The sequence below is a fragment of the Fistularia commersonii genome, chromosome 10 (genome assembly GCF_037954325.1).
Source record: "Fistularia commersonii isolate RoL2024-O1a breed Wild chromosome 10, RoL_Fcom_v1.0, whole genome shotgun sequence".
In the NCBI taxonomy this organism is placed as follows: domain Eukaryota; kingdom Metazoa; phylum Chordata; class Actinopteri; order Syngnathiformes; family Fistulariidae; genus Fistularia; species Fistularia commersonii.
Window position 1 is genome coordinate 3,817,392 of NC_141293.1, and position 14,923 is coordinate 3,832,314.

General features: G+C 42.1%; 1 protein-coding gene across 2 annotated transcripts in view; it reads right to left on the reverse strand.

Annotated features, from left to right (window-relative positions):
- The window catches only part of piezo2b (piezo-type mechanosensitive ion channel component 2b), a 135,694-nt gene that overhangs the window by 92,095 nt on the left and 28,676 nt on the right, over window positions 1–14,923 (reverse strand). The window contains exon 5 of one of the 2 annotated variants that reach the window (XM_086153356.1): window positions 491–533. The exons of the other annotated variant lie outside the window; for it this stretch is intronic. Within the exon in view, the coding sequence (XP_086009482.1) occupies window positions 491–533 (43 nt within the window). The remainder of the gene's footprint in view (window positions 1–490; window positions 534–14,923) is intronic. 2 annotated transcript variants of the gene reach the window in all.

The following is a 14,923-nucleotide window of genomic DNA, read 5'->3' on the forward strand; positions in this document are numbered from 1 at the left end:
CTTCGTCGGTCCATTTCTTTGTCTATTTTGTCGCAAGCAAACTGACGCCTCAAGGTGCATCTGGCGATGGGCGAGTCCCAACAATTTCAAAGTTACTACAACATACGAGTTCCTATGGAACCGTAGGAGCCGAAATCCCCGGTTCTTTAGGAGTCCCGGTGCACGCGGAAATGGCCTAACTCCTGAAAAGGACTCTAGCAAGCAGCGCAAAAGGGGCTACTGTGAGACACAAATGAGAAATTCCCCTTAAATTCCCCCTCTTCCACAAATCTCCGAGTTAATAACCTGGAATGTGCTCTCTTAGTCTCCGTGGGGATGAGGCCCCGCTCGTCGCCCCCGACGACGATGACCAGACTTTTGATGTTAAGTGTTCTTTTAAATAAAAAGCAAATGAAAAGCCTGTTATTACAAGCCGCACCACAGATTCTCCACGTCGCGTTCAATATCTTTCGGTTCCCAACGAATCCAAACCACGATATTATTTCCTTACCTTTCAAATCCGATTTGCCTTATAGACTTCTCCCACGCCGAGCCTGGAGGGGAACACATGAAGACAATCAGTACAGACTAATATCATCAGACATTACAAGGACATAACTGGTTTTGAAGCCGCCATGCGTCGGGGATCACAACGCGGCTGTCAGAACAGGGCTACGCCATCCCATAATCCCCCTGATTCGTCTCATCGGCCTTAAGCGGCAAACACCGGACGACCCCTCCGGGTGATAAGAGCGACTTCCAGATCGGTTCCGTCAAACAACTCGTCCGTCTGCATTCCACTGCCCTCGGATCTCCTGCCGTGAAACCGAAACGTGAACATTTGCTTTGCGATGGATCACATGTGTCAAACTCAAGGCTCGCAAGATCGTCTTGAAAGGTTTGATTGTCTTAAAATAAATAAGTCAAACGAATGCATTGACCATACACTACATTTCTCACGATTCATGTTTCCCACAAAGTGATGGCATACAACCGTTAGCTTGCAAGGTATCCACATCAATCAGGTGGAATTAAGAAACACAAATGATCCCTCAATGCCCAGGAAGAGAAAAGTCGATGGAGATAGAAAGCCGATTCAAGAAACGACGGGAAGGCCGATACATGTTTGTGCTTTAAGGAGAAAAAAAAACGGTATGACTTTTGTGTCGGTCGTCAAAGAGGACAATCTACGTCGGTATTTTGACACTAAACACGGAGAAAAGTATGTCAAAGTTAGCCAACAAATTGTCCAAAAAGCCAAAGCACGATGTCAGCAGAACGTGTTCACGAAAGCTGCATCCAAGAATGCGCAAAGAACTACCAAGCGTAGGGACTCAAGCCTCTGCGATATGTACCTTAAGCACTGAAAAACAAATCGCCGCTATCGTTCCGTTTAGCAAACGCCATAATTATTTAAAAACGACGCACAACAGTCGGGGAGTAGAATCTGGTAATGTCCGTGGCTTACGAGTCCCACCAATCACCTCCGTCACATGAGTTCCTAAGGAATTGTAAGAAAGACCCTTCCTTGATGTCCTATTGTGTCCCAATGCACCGGGAAAGTAGTTCCCAAAAAGTTTCTAAGAGCAGCAAAAGGGGCCGTCGACCCCTGGGACGTATTTTCAACCAAATGTCAACATTTTAACAACACCGGCGTCCAGCTGGAAGCGGAGATACAACCACTCTCACAGATCATATGAAACACAAGCCAGAGTTATGAGTACTATTTCCTGTTTCAGAGGAAACGGTGCCGTCAGCATCGCCCTGGCAACCTCTGACCGCAGCCGAGCCTCCCTGCGGATTAAGATCAGCCGTTTCTCCGATATCTGCGTTTTTTTTTTTTTTTTTTTAAACACACACTCACATATGTGACCTGATTGACTTACGAACTCCACGAATCAAGTCTCGCACGCGTTCATCCCAAACAACACTCAAACGCACAAGTGTGGAGTCAAACATCGCTTCGGTTTAAATTCATCAACCGCAAGAGAAGCCGGCGGAGGTTTCCGCAGGCAAAACCGCACTTTAACTCGCACTCGGAAGAGAAAAAAGACGGCGAAAAGGTCGAGCGGGCGTCTGTTCCGCCGCCAGACAAAACACGAACGGCGGTTCTCGACTTAAGGATCACCGCGCAATGACAAGACGACAAGTTGGGGCTGCTGATGAAACTCAGGACACACACATAGACGCTGTCTCTACAGCTGCTACGTTGGCTAGCATCCGGATTTTGCCGTAATAGAATACAACACTAACAATATTAATAAAATAATAATATTATCAATAAGAATAAAACACTTTGGATCACAGGCAAGTCACTGTAGTGAAAATTCTATGGTGAAAAATGGTTAAAATCGAATAATATCTATGTGTTAGTGTACATGTACATACTTGAAATATATATAAAATCATATATATAAAAAAATATAAAATAAATAGACCATATATATAGAATAATAATAATAATGATGAAGTCACTTTTTTTCCTTTTTTCGGAAAACCGAATGATTTGATTTGAGTTTGAAAAAAAAAATTAGTTGGGTGATTATTTGAAGAAGTTGACAATAAAATGTTTTACATTTCACTTGATTATGGATATGATTTGCACATATGGTTCTCATTATTGCTGTTTAAATAGCGGGAATAATGTAATTAAGGTTGAGTAAAATTAAATATTTCAACGATTCTGGCTTCTTGAATAAAGATAATATGTATAGAAATGTAGTTATAAGTTTATGGAGAAAAATGATATTTATTATTTCGATATTAAAGTTCTCCAGCGTGACTTTTATTTTAATTGGGGTATTCAGCGTGCAAATCCAGGATACTTTCTAAACACTTTTCTCCAAATGTCCCATAAAAGTATGAGCAACTCTATTAACCCCAGAAATAGTAAAAAAAAAAAAAAAAAGACTGAAAGTCATTCGAGAAGAAAAAAAAACATTAATGGAGTGTCGGTGCTGCTTTACAAGTCGCCGGGGAGGCAAACAGCTGCGGCGGCGGCTCGCGATCGCAGATGTGTCCAATAAACGGCGGCCCGAGACGGGCGGACGGTCCGCGGGTCCGAGGCCGAGCCGCAGGCAGCGGGAGCTCGGTGGGATCGGAGGAACATCTGGATCGGGTGGGGCCTTGACATAACCTCTGACACCGAAGACCTGCCACCCACAATCCTCCTCGGACTTCGGGAAGAATCCTCTGTGAACCCTCACACACACACACACACATACACACATACACACACACACCTAAAAATCCCCCACGGGCCCCTGGAGGCCTGACTGCTCTGTGAAAACAACCTGCAGGCCCTGAGAGGCCCGACTATTAGCATTATTATTTCTGTGGCCCGTGATTTAGTTCCAGGTTTAAGGCCTGGTTTGGATTTTAAAATAAATATAAATATATATATATATATGTTTTAATACATATGTGTGAATAGATGTATATGTATAAACATTTTTGTACCCATACATACACACACATATGTATACTGTATATAAACACTGTATAAAGTTATACACTGCTCAAAAAAATAAAGGGAACACTTAAAAAACACATCCTAGATCTAAATGAATGAAATATTCTTATGAAATACTTTGCTCTTTACACAGTTGAATGTGCTGACAACAAAATCACACAAAAATGATCAATGGAAATCAATTGTATCAACCATGGAGGTCTGGATTAGGAATCACACTCAAAATTAAAGTGTAAAAACAAACTCCAGGCTGATCCAACTTTGATGTAATGTCCTTAAAACAAGTCAAGATGAATCTGTGTTGCTTCCTGAGTGGACACTATGATTTCACAGAAGTGTGATTGACTTGGAGTTACATTGTGTTGTTCAAGTGTTCCCTTTATTTTTTTGAGCAGTATATATACATTCTATATCTCCAAGTCGATATATATTAACATCTTTTCTTTTTCTTTCACTGTCCAATGTCTCCTGTGAGAGGTTGAAATTCCCCCTCCGTAAGACGACTGCGGGAAAATTCTATTTGATTCTGTTCGATTCTACATGTACAGTGTATGTGTGTATTTATATGCATATACATGCATACATACATACAGAAACTCATACACACATACATATATATACACACATATACATATGTGCACACATATATAGGTATATATCACATATACATGTATCTATAGACATATATAGACACACATATATATACATATATACATGTATAGGTATGTATATATATACACATATATGAATTTATATACATATATACACATAGACATATGTATATGTGTATGTATATACATGGGTGTGTATATATACATATATATATACACACACATGCATGTATATATATATAAACACATGCATGTATATGTGTATATATACAGTATGTAAATATAAGTATACACAGTATATACATACACACGCACACATATATATATATATACACACATATAGATACACACACATGTATATATTCATATATATTGGGGGTTTCAAATTAAATATTCTAACAAGATTAACCACAGAGCCATTTTAATCGTGATTAATTCGCTTTATGTCAGTTGTGTTTCAGTTCATATATATATATATATGTATTTATGTGTGTGTATATATACACACACATGTATATATTTATATATATTGGGGCTTTGAAATTAAACATTCTAACCAGATTAATCACAGAGCCGTTTTAATCGTGATTAATTCGCTTTATGTCAGTTGTGTTTCAGTTCATATATATATATATATGTATTTATGTGTGTGTATATATACACACACATGTATATATTTATATATATTGGGGCTTTGAAATTAAACATTCTAACCAGATTAATCACAGAGCCGTTTTAATCGTGATTAATTCCCTTTATGTCAGTTGTGTTTCAGTTCACAGACACGGGAGAACATGGAGACTCCACCCAGAAAGGCTCCCTGTCGGGATCCAACCAGGGACCTTCTCACTGTGAGCTGGAATTGCTAACCACTAGTTAGCAGGAAGATAAATACGCTTTATGTCAACAACAGTATGCAACACCTCTGGTCGTACTTGCTCGGTTACAAAACTTCAAACGAGAAAACCTGCTGTCATTTTGCGTCCAGAAGAAAATACAAGTGATGTTTTGAAAAGGACGTACGTCCTTTTACATCGTACGTCATCTTTTGGGAGAAATCGACCGACTCATGGGCACTCCAGGCGTTCCCGCCTCTGACCTTCCTTTGTGGAAGTTTTTTTTTGTGGTTCTCCATGCGGGTTCACGCCGGGTTCCCTGCTTCCTCCCACAGGCAGCAACCACGTGCTAATTTAAGGGAAGACGGACCGAAAGAGTTGGTGGTTGGTGGTTGGGTGTTTCTCTAGAGGTGGTTGTGATTGACGCGGCCGCGCCCCTTTCCGGTGCCTTCACGTGCCGCTGACCACGGTTGAACATTTTCGGTGAATATCAAAGTTTCTATTATCTTTAGCACCCTTTGTCCACTAACTGAAAATCTCATCAGCTAAAAGTGAGTACAAAGTACAAAGCGATACCCTGTGCTGGACTCTGAGAGGTTCCTTACGGATTTGAACCGAAACCGTTCTCTGAGAGATGTTGACTTCATGCTCTGATGCTAGGCTAACATCTTAACACTTAAAAAAGATTTATAAGAGACTTGTGGAAAACTACAGCTAGCGTTTCCCCATCCCGCTGGTACCAGGTTTCCCGTTTCCGGTTTTGTCGTAGCTCATCTCTTGGTTGTTGATACCACGTTTGATATTCATTGGAAAAAAATTTCCCCCGGGTATAACAATGGATAAATAAGTTTTCCTTCAGAATCAAATATGGTGCAAGCAAAGCTTAATACTGTACTATACGTAACTAAATATTGCACACATGCAAAATCGAAATTCAAATTAAAAAAAGACATCAAGAGCATGAATTTCTGAAGTACAAATTAAATAAAAATCATATGCCTTTTTTAGTTGCAGCTTTCTGAATTAAATTTCAGCAATAACCTTTAAAAAAAAAAAGAAAAGAAAATAGTAATAATAAACCAATTACTTAATAATAATAATATCCTTCAATGAACGTGGAACCATTTAACCACATATCTTGGCGTACTAAGAAAAAGTGGATAAAGTAAAGGTTAATTATAGCTTAGTTTCCTACACACTGGTGCTCTCTGATATGATCTTCGGCCTTTTTTACAACGCTATTCTGGTTATTAAATCAATCTTTTTAATTTTGGCCGTTTTTTTTTTTGGCTATCGTTTTTGTGTTTTTTATAGAAATAAGAAAAAAACATATTGTTTTAACAAAAAAAAATGGTTGAGTTAAAAGAGAAAATCATGTCACGGTGGTAAAATTTGCCGGTAGAATTTATTTGAAAATTGATTGGGAGCATGTCTAAGAGGCGGTATCATGTTTAAAAGGCTATTCTGGTTATTAAATCAATCTTTTTAATTTTGGTCGTTTTTTTTTTTGCTATCGTTTTTGTGTTTTTTATAGAAATAAGAAAAAAAACAGATCGTTTTAACAAAAAAAAAAAAGGTTGAGTTAAAAGAGAAAATCTTGTCAAGGTGGGAAATTTGCCAGTAGAATTTATTAGAAAATTGAGTGGTAGCATGTATGGGAGGCGGTATCATGTTTACAAGGCTATTCTGGTTATTAAATCAATGTTTTAAATTTTGTTTTTTGTTTTTTTTTTTTTTGCTATTGTTTTGTGGTTTTTATAGCAATAAGAAAAAAAAAAGATCCTTTCAACAAAAAGTATGGTTGAGTTGAAAGAGAAAATCTTGTCACTGTGGGAAAATTTGCCAATAAGATTTATTAGAAAATTGATTGGTAGCATGTATGAGAGGCGGTATCATTTTTACAAGGCTATTCTGGTTATTAAATCAATCTTTTTAATTTTGGCCCTTTTTTTTTTTTTTGCTACCATTTTGTGTTTTTTATAGAAATAAGAAAAACATCATTTTAACAATATCACTAGATGTTTTTTTTATCAAAAAATTATTTTGTTTTTAAATTTTGAAGCAAAAAATACATTGCATTTTCATTTTTTCCTTGCCCGTTTTTTTTTTTGTTTTTTTTTTTTTTAAATCCACTGTATAAAATGTGAGAAATAACGCGTGGGTCGCACTAACACAAAGATTTGATTTCAGGGAGAGGGGCCACAAAATATTGTTCCGAGGGCGGCGAGTCTGAGACCGTAAGCTTAGACCGTAAGACCAACAGTAAGACCAACAGGCAATATTCACGTTTCTAGTTTGAATCCGCTTTGTCTCAATAGCCGGAACGTCAGCAGACCGACCGAGAGCAGAGTAGCGGGAGATGGATAACCTCACACCCTGAAATGTTCCCCTGAAAATCCATCCTGGCAGCCAGTAAAAGAAGAGCACTTTATTAAGAAACGTTCTTGGGCGAAGATTAAAACAGCGATTGCGCGCAATAAAAAAAAAAAAGATGGTCTCCCAGTTAAACCTGAGGATTAACATCCACAGTTCTGTTTTTATCTGTTTAACACCAATGATGTGAAATGATCCACCGATCTCAATAACCTCAAATCCCATTTAAAATAATAAAGAGGCTGTTTCGGGCAAATCTACAGCGAAGGAATGGTTTCCTGCCCGGAGGGTGAGTGGGCATGACGGACGGGCTTCTGCGCGTCGGTCTTGAAATCAATCTGCCTCCAGTTGGTTTAAAATCAGCCTTTGCTTCTCCACAGACGGCCTTTGAGAAAACGGAAGTGGAGAAAGCGACACCAACCGGTGGGAAAAGGTGCGAAAAAGGAGGTCTAGGTCTAGGGCGGGGTCACATTTGTGGTGTGAAAACACATACCCGTGTTTTCAGACTAATCGTAGGAAATCCCAGCTGTTGCGCCAGATGGTTTGCCAGGTTTCTTTTTTCGTCTTTCAACAGCAGCTGCAGTTGCGCCGTGATGTGACGATGCGTAAATCCTCGGTGTCAAGTACGGCGTGACACTCGCCAAGGAGGCAAAAATGGTCGGGGATGCACGGACGTCATCCTGATGGTTTTTTTTTTTGGTTCGTCAGCTCACAACACAGGGAATAAACACAACAATGTCAAACACAACATTCAGAAAATCAGACCCTTCCTGACCCAACAGTCGGCACAGCTATTAGTTCAGGCCATGGTCATCTCCCGCCTGGACTACTGCAATTCCCTCCTAGCTGGACTACCTGCTAGTGCACTAAAACCACTGAAGATGGTACAGAATGCTGCAGCACGGTTGGTATTCACTCAACCCAAAAGGGCTCATGTTACACCTCTGTTCATCCCGTTGCACTGGCTACCAGTAGCTGCCAGGATCAAGCACAAGGCCCTGACCCTGGCATTCAAAACCACCTCAGGAACAGGTCCAGCATATCTGACCGCAATGATAAGACCTTATGTTCCCGGCAGAGAGCTGCGTTCCTCTAATACAAACCTACTAGCAGTACCTTTTGCTCGCTCTAAGCGATCTCAGGCAAAACTGTTCTCAGTTCTACTACCTCAGTGGTGGAACAAACTCCCGGAAGCAACAAGACTAGCATCATCTCTCTCAACCTTCAAGAAACAGGTAAAAACGTTTCTCTTTCAGGACTTTTTACTGCGCTGATGCCCCAGATCAGGTTGGCAGCAAGTTAGGCTATGCAGTGTGTGTGTGTGTACGTTTGTGTGTCTCTGTCCAAAAAAAAAAAAACCCTCACTAACCCAAGCTTACTGTTCTGTATATTTCCTGTGCATCGTGTATTTGCAAGTGTATTTGCAGTCCCTATGTCCTCTATTGTAAGTCGCTTTGGATAAAAGCATCTGCCAAATGTAATGTAATGTAATGTAACAATGGAACTAAAAACGTGAAGCTGAGTCCTTTAGCTGGATTATGCTACCCGTCGGTTCTGCTGGCTTCATTGGGCCATGATCTCAACTGGTGCTCAACTGGAAACGGGTGGAATGCCCACTCTGGGTTGGGGAAGAGGTTCTTCCCCAAGTGGAGGAGTTCAGGTATCTCGGGGTCTTGTTCACGAGGGAGGGAAGGCTGGAGCGGGTGATCGACGGGCGGATCGGTGCAGCGTCTGCAGCGATGCTGACTCTGTACCCGTCTGTCGTGGTCAAGCGGGAGCTGAGACAAAAGGCAAAGCTCACAATTTACCGACGGTCACGAGCTGTGGGTCGTGACCAAAAGAGCAGTAGCGTGGATACAAGTGGCCGAAATGAGTTTCCTCCGCAAGGGTGGCCGGACTCTCCCTTCGAGACACAGTGAGAAGTTCGGTCATCCGCATGGAGAGGAGTCGGACGAGCTCCAGGACGCCTCCCGGGGGAGCTATTCCAGGCATGTCCTTCTGGGAGGAGACCACGGGGAAGACCCGGGACATGCTGGAGAGACTCTGACTCCAGGGTGGCCTGGGAACGCCTCAGGGGTTCCAGAGGAGCTGGACCATGTGGCGGGGGAGAGGGAGGTCTGGGCCTCATCGCTTCGGCTGATGCCCCCGCGACCCAACTCCGGATAAACAGGAGAAGTGGATGGGCCAGATCCTGCTCTCCTTTCAAATCATCTTTCATTGCTACGCAGACGATCCTCTGATTTGAATTCCGTTGACCACGAAGGACTGGGCATGCGTAAACCCGGTAGCTGCTGCTAAGAGCTCGTCATCATTGGACGATGGTGTTACTCAGTGCAGTTAGGACTCTTTGGCAAGACCTCCAAAATTAAAGAGGTCACCAGAGTCGCCCCCTGCCATCTTACCAGTATGGTTAAGATCAGACCTGTCTTGTCACCAAATGACCCAGAGATATTCATCCATACAATTGGTGACATCACGATGACATTCTCAAAGACATGTCTCTCTTCCCTGGCTTCCTGTTTTAGCGAGCGCAGTCGACAAGGAAAACGTCACTGAAATTGTACCAGCTTCTTTATTGGATTTGGTGACGTCACACACGCCTGAACTTGCACTGTGCTCCTTGGGTTCTAGTCGTTTGTCGGAGCACTAAAAGAAGCAGGTATGCTCTTCTTCTATACCTTTTGGACACAAAGTGAAACAGTCTACCTCCTGACATCAGACAGCGTGTTGAGTCTCCATGTTCTCCCGCAGGAGTTCCTCAGTGTTCTCCAGTTTCTCGGGTTCATCACAAACTTCTGACCTCATTGAATCCCTCACAACATCACAGGCGGATGTGATGAAGTGAACAAGTGTTGTAACTCATTTGCATCCTACTCTTGTGCCGTGTCACTTGTACACCGAGTGCTTAGCTCACAGAAACCAGGTCCATCTGCACCTGGAAAAATCCACCACTGGAACCAGACCCCGGTAAGTACTACCTGATTCTCATTCCATGTGATCCAACGAGTTTCTCTTCATTGATTCACATTTCAAGAATTTTGGGTACACCTTTGCCAGTTTTAATCCAGGTAAGTCCCAAGAAGTTGTACCTTTGCTCCATCTAATGAGACCCCAGTTAACAGAACAACACTCTCTGAGCTAGTTTCTGTAAAACAACTCTCCCGTCAACATAACAGGCCATCGCAGCTTAGACCAGCCCCCAACCCTAGCGGTTACATCCAGAAACTCCCCAACGTCCATTTGTCCATCAGAGGGAGGATTTTCTCCTTCAAGGGAAGAAAATCAAGTCCAGTTGCAACGAGAAAAAGATTTTGACATGAATTAAAGCGCAACGAAGATACCTTTATTTTTAATATTGTTATAATTATGACAGGAAAACCCCAGGTTGGATATTCAGTAAGACTCCTTGAGCAAGGTTAGAGACAAGACCTCAGTCCGGTATTCCCTGCAGATCACCACCTCAGTATGAATTCACAGACGTTTACCGCAAGGCTTTTGGAAAGAGCCCCGACTAGTAAAGGCAGCCTGCGGTTTGCTCATCTGTGATCAACTAACTGCTTCTCTGTTTTTGTTTCAATCATTTACAAGCAGAGGTAAACTCAACCGGACGGAACCGCTGCCAGAAACTCGCGCATGAGGAGGACAAGGTGGGGATCTGCCATGAAGCTGCGCTCCATTATCGTCCGCGCAGTTGCACAATAAAAGGTCACAGCTCGCTTATCGCCTGCTTTTCGTCTTACGAAAAAAAGACCCGTCGACTTGGAAAGGACACCGGGCGATAACGGCGCACGTTCCGCCACAGGGGAAACGGTCAAAACGTCTGAAACTTCCCCCCCTTCCCGAACCGAACGGAGCTCACAGGTGTGAGAGGAAACGCACCCCGGCTCATGATTTCACACCCCAGGAATGTTGGGAGGTAAAATTGGGCCAGTTTTCATGAGATGAGGGGGGAAAACAGCGAGGAGGGGCGTCTGAGCTGGAAGTCAACAAGGCGAGGAGAGCGAACCCCCGTACTCCCAGACTCGGTACAACGCAGTTCCTAAAAAAAAAAAAAAAGGTGTATTTTCTAAAGCCTGTTTAACAGCTGCTAAAGGGCTTCTGGGTACTTTTTTTTTTTTTGGCTATTTCTTTCTGATTCTGGTTTGATTCCCGGCTCCTCCTGTCTCCGTGCCTAAGTGCCCTCTTGCAAGAACACCGAGTTGCTCCCGATGGTATGCTTCGCGCCTTACATGGCAGCGTGAAACTCTCTTGTGTACCATTTAGCATCAGTCCTTGAGCACAACTGATCAAATTTCATTCATCCATTAAATTATTTTACTTTCTATTGTGTTTATAATCAAATCACCAAATCATGTTTTTTTTTAAATCCTGCAAATATATGGTTCTATATAAGTAATATAAGATTTATTTTTTTATTTTATCTTTTGTCACAGCAGCGCAACAATGACAGAATCAGTATATATAAATATAAATAAAAGAGACAATTAAAAGATAGCAAAAGAAATGGTCAAAAAAATAGCAAAACGAGCAAGAACAAGGATAAAAAGTAGGATAAAAAGGTAAAAAAAAAGGATAAAAAAAAACAGGAAAAAAAAAAGCAAAGGTGAGAATAGAAACAGGGTGACAATAATAATGACAAAAATAAACAGGATGGGAATGGAGGGAAACAAACAAGGATAAAAATTGACAACAGCGTATATACATATATACTGTAGTATAGTATTTATCCTGTTTATTTTTGTTTATTCTTCTCATTGTTATTGTCACTCTGTTTATGTTTCTATTGTTTTGGTTGTCTATTTTCACCCTTACTGACTTTTTTTTTTTTCTCCGCTATTTGTCCATTCTTATCCTTGTTGTTGTTGTTGTCTCTGGTGTCTATTTATTTGTGTATATCTTTTGCTATCTTCAAAATGTCTCTCTTTTGATATTTATATTCACATTCATTGACACTATAACTGTTACGCTACTGTGATTAGATTACATAGATAAAAAAAAAAAAAACGTATTTTAAAATTCAAATATTGTTTTAACCGTTAAGTGCCCTCCACTGACTCGTCCTTCTGGTGAAGCCTGCATGCAACGTAGACAATCCAGTGCCGGGTTCAGCGCCGCTCAGCACCCGCAATACCCGTCAGGCTTTATGTGAGCGTCATAAAAGGCTCTCTGTACTTGCTGCACCGTTAACCTCGAGGCACCTCCTCCAGCATCCACGTTCTAGCGCAGGAGGTATCAAACGTACGGCCCGCGGGCTGCTACCGGCCCGCCAGGTGGTCCGATTCGGCCCGTGGAATAAATCGTCAATTATAAAAACACGAACAAATCATGAAGTACTTTTTCTAAAATAAAAATGCAGTTCCTATATTGTCTGCAAGGGCACATTGTTTTAGTTAGTGTTAGCAACATGGCACAACACTTACACCTACGGCATATGGGTCTGTAAATAGCATTTTTGATTATTTTTAGACATTTACCTGTTTTTCTGTTAGCAAGATGTCAAAAGAGAGAAGAGTTGACACGGAGTGTAGGGTTTTCCAGGAAAAATGGACCACTTCTTCTTATTTGTTTGTTAAGGTTAATAAGAAACCTGTATGCTTGGTTTGCAAGTTTCAGTGCCACTATGAAAAAAAAAAAAAAAAAATGCACAGAGAAGTGAGAAAACAGAACAGAGACATAGTGTTGTTGAAATTGCACTTACTTTTCTTTATGAATCTCAGATTGTTCGTCATGTTTTTTTTTTTTAAAGGAACAGTTCATTATGTATAAAGATTTGTATCATTTACCTTGCCTCCTTGATACTAAAACAAAGGAAAAATTTGGACTTTGTGTTGCTTCTAGGTAGTTACGCTATGATTTTACTGGTCCGGCCCCCTTGACCTTGTTTGGCCCCGGACAAAAATGAGTTTGACATCCCTGTTCTAGCACACCATAACTACTATCAAATGAAGTGTGTGCGGCGGAAAATCGGCAAATGTACCGTGTTTTGAAGAGTGGACAGGACATTTGCGGATACAGAAGGCTAGTAAAGGTCAACAATAAGGGTCTTAAGACGATCCCCTGGGGAACTCTCTCACAACAGCCATTCCAGAGAACACTTAGCCATTACGAGCTGGAGAAACGCCCAACCGGTTAAACTCAACCGTCAAAAACGTCTTTTGTTATCCTTTTAAAGCTCGCACGAATCAGCAGATGGGGTGTCGGGAGAGTTTTAACAATAGCGGGAAAGTAGTCTCGGAGCATCCGACGGGAGGGCCGACGTTATCTCGTTGCGCGGCGGGTTCCGCCCATCTGCCGTCTCCTCGCGCTCGAGCCCGCCGCCGCCGACGCGAACGCCGTTCCCGCCATGTGGCGAGTACTCCTAAGCGCTGGAATGACGGATGACTCCGTCTCATCTGGTGACCGGTCTGTGACCTGCCGCGGCAGCTGGAGGTGTTAGCGCTCATTCAGATTCAGTTTAGCGCTCTAATGGGGTATTTGGCCGCCACAAATGGAGGAAATGATATAAAGTTATCTGGACGGGGAGAGGAGAGGGAGGGGGTTCAGCCGCCGACGTGGAGAAGTCCTTGTTTATACTTGGCGGCCAGAAGGAAAAGGGTGTCGAGGGGCTAAAAACCAGATTTAGAAACCTGAGATAAGGCTTTTACTCTAAACGCTGGCGGTCGGCTGGAGGACGAAAAAAAAAAAAAAATAGCCTGACATCCTGTGACAAACACAGGCTTACAGGAACAAGAGGATGGATCTTCATGGATGGAAGGATCTTTGGCCGGGCTCATCATAAGATGCGAGGAACAACCAAAAACCCGTTTTAACCGATAGATGTCTTTGGACGTTCTCAATCGTCCAGTTCATGGTGAATTCTTGTCGGAATCGTCTCGTCAACTTGCCAACTTGACTTGAATTTCTTCACTTGACGACATTTCAGCCCTCGTCCGGGAGGCTTCTTCAGTTCTAATGACCCGTGGGGAGTTTCCTAATATAACTGCAAGGTTTTTTGGCGGGTCTAGGTTATAGAGATCTGCAGAAACTAGGTGTTCCAAACTCTTGTGCCGCGTTAGCATTGCTAACAAGCAAGCCTCTGCCTCGCTCACCGGCGAGCCTTTTACGCTCCTTTCCAAACCGCCTGATAAACAGAGTCGAGATGCCGAAATCCACGAGATGAGAAATTTGCTGTTTTGATACAAAACTAAGCGGACGCGCCACTCAGACAGGGGACTGTGCGGTCCAGTCCACAACGATACAAGGTTTGATTAAAACTCTCCCAAGGCGCCCGTTGGGGTTTCTCCGACACAAAGGCCAGCTGTTCGGAAATCTTTGTTGAGACGTTGCAATTTAGGTTCAGTTGGAGTGACAATGTACTGGTGGTATAAAATAGAAGAGTTATTCATTTATTATCTGAACCGCTTATCCTGAAGTTGGGGTTCTTTCCCAACCGTCATTGGGGTTCACCCTACAGACCATTCACTGTCTTATTCCTCAAACCACCACCATTCCAGACCACTGGGAAAGAATTGAATACAAACATAATAGAAAAGAATGTGCATTTCATTGTCTAGTATAATAATAATAATAACAATCTGCTATAACAGCAATAGAGGGCGCTGCTTTGTTTCTCTGTTTTGATCGACCGACCGCTCGTTCACCCCAATGGTCTG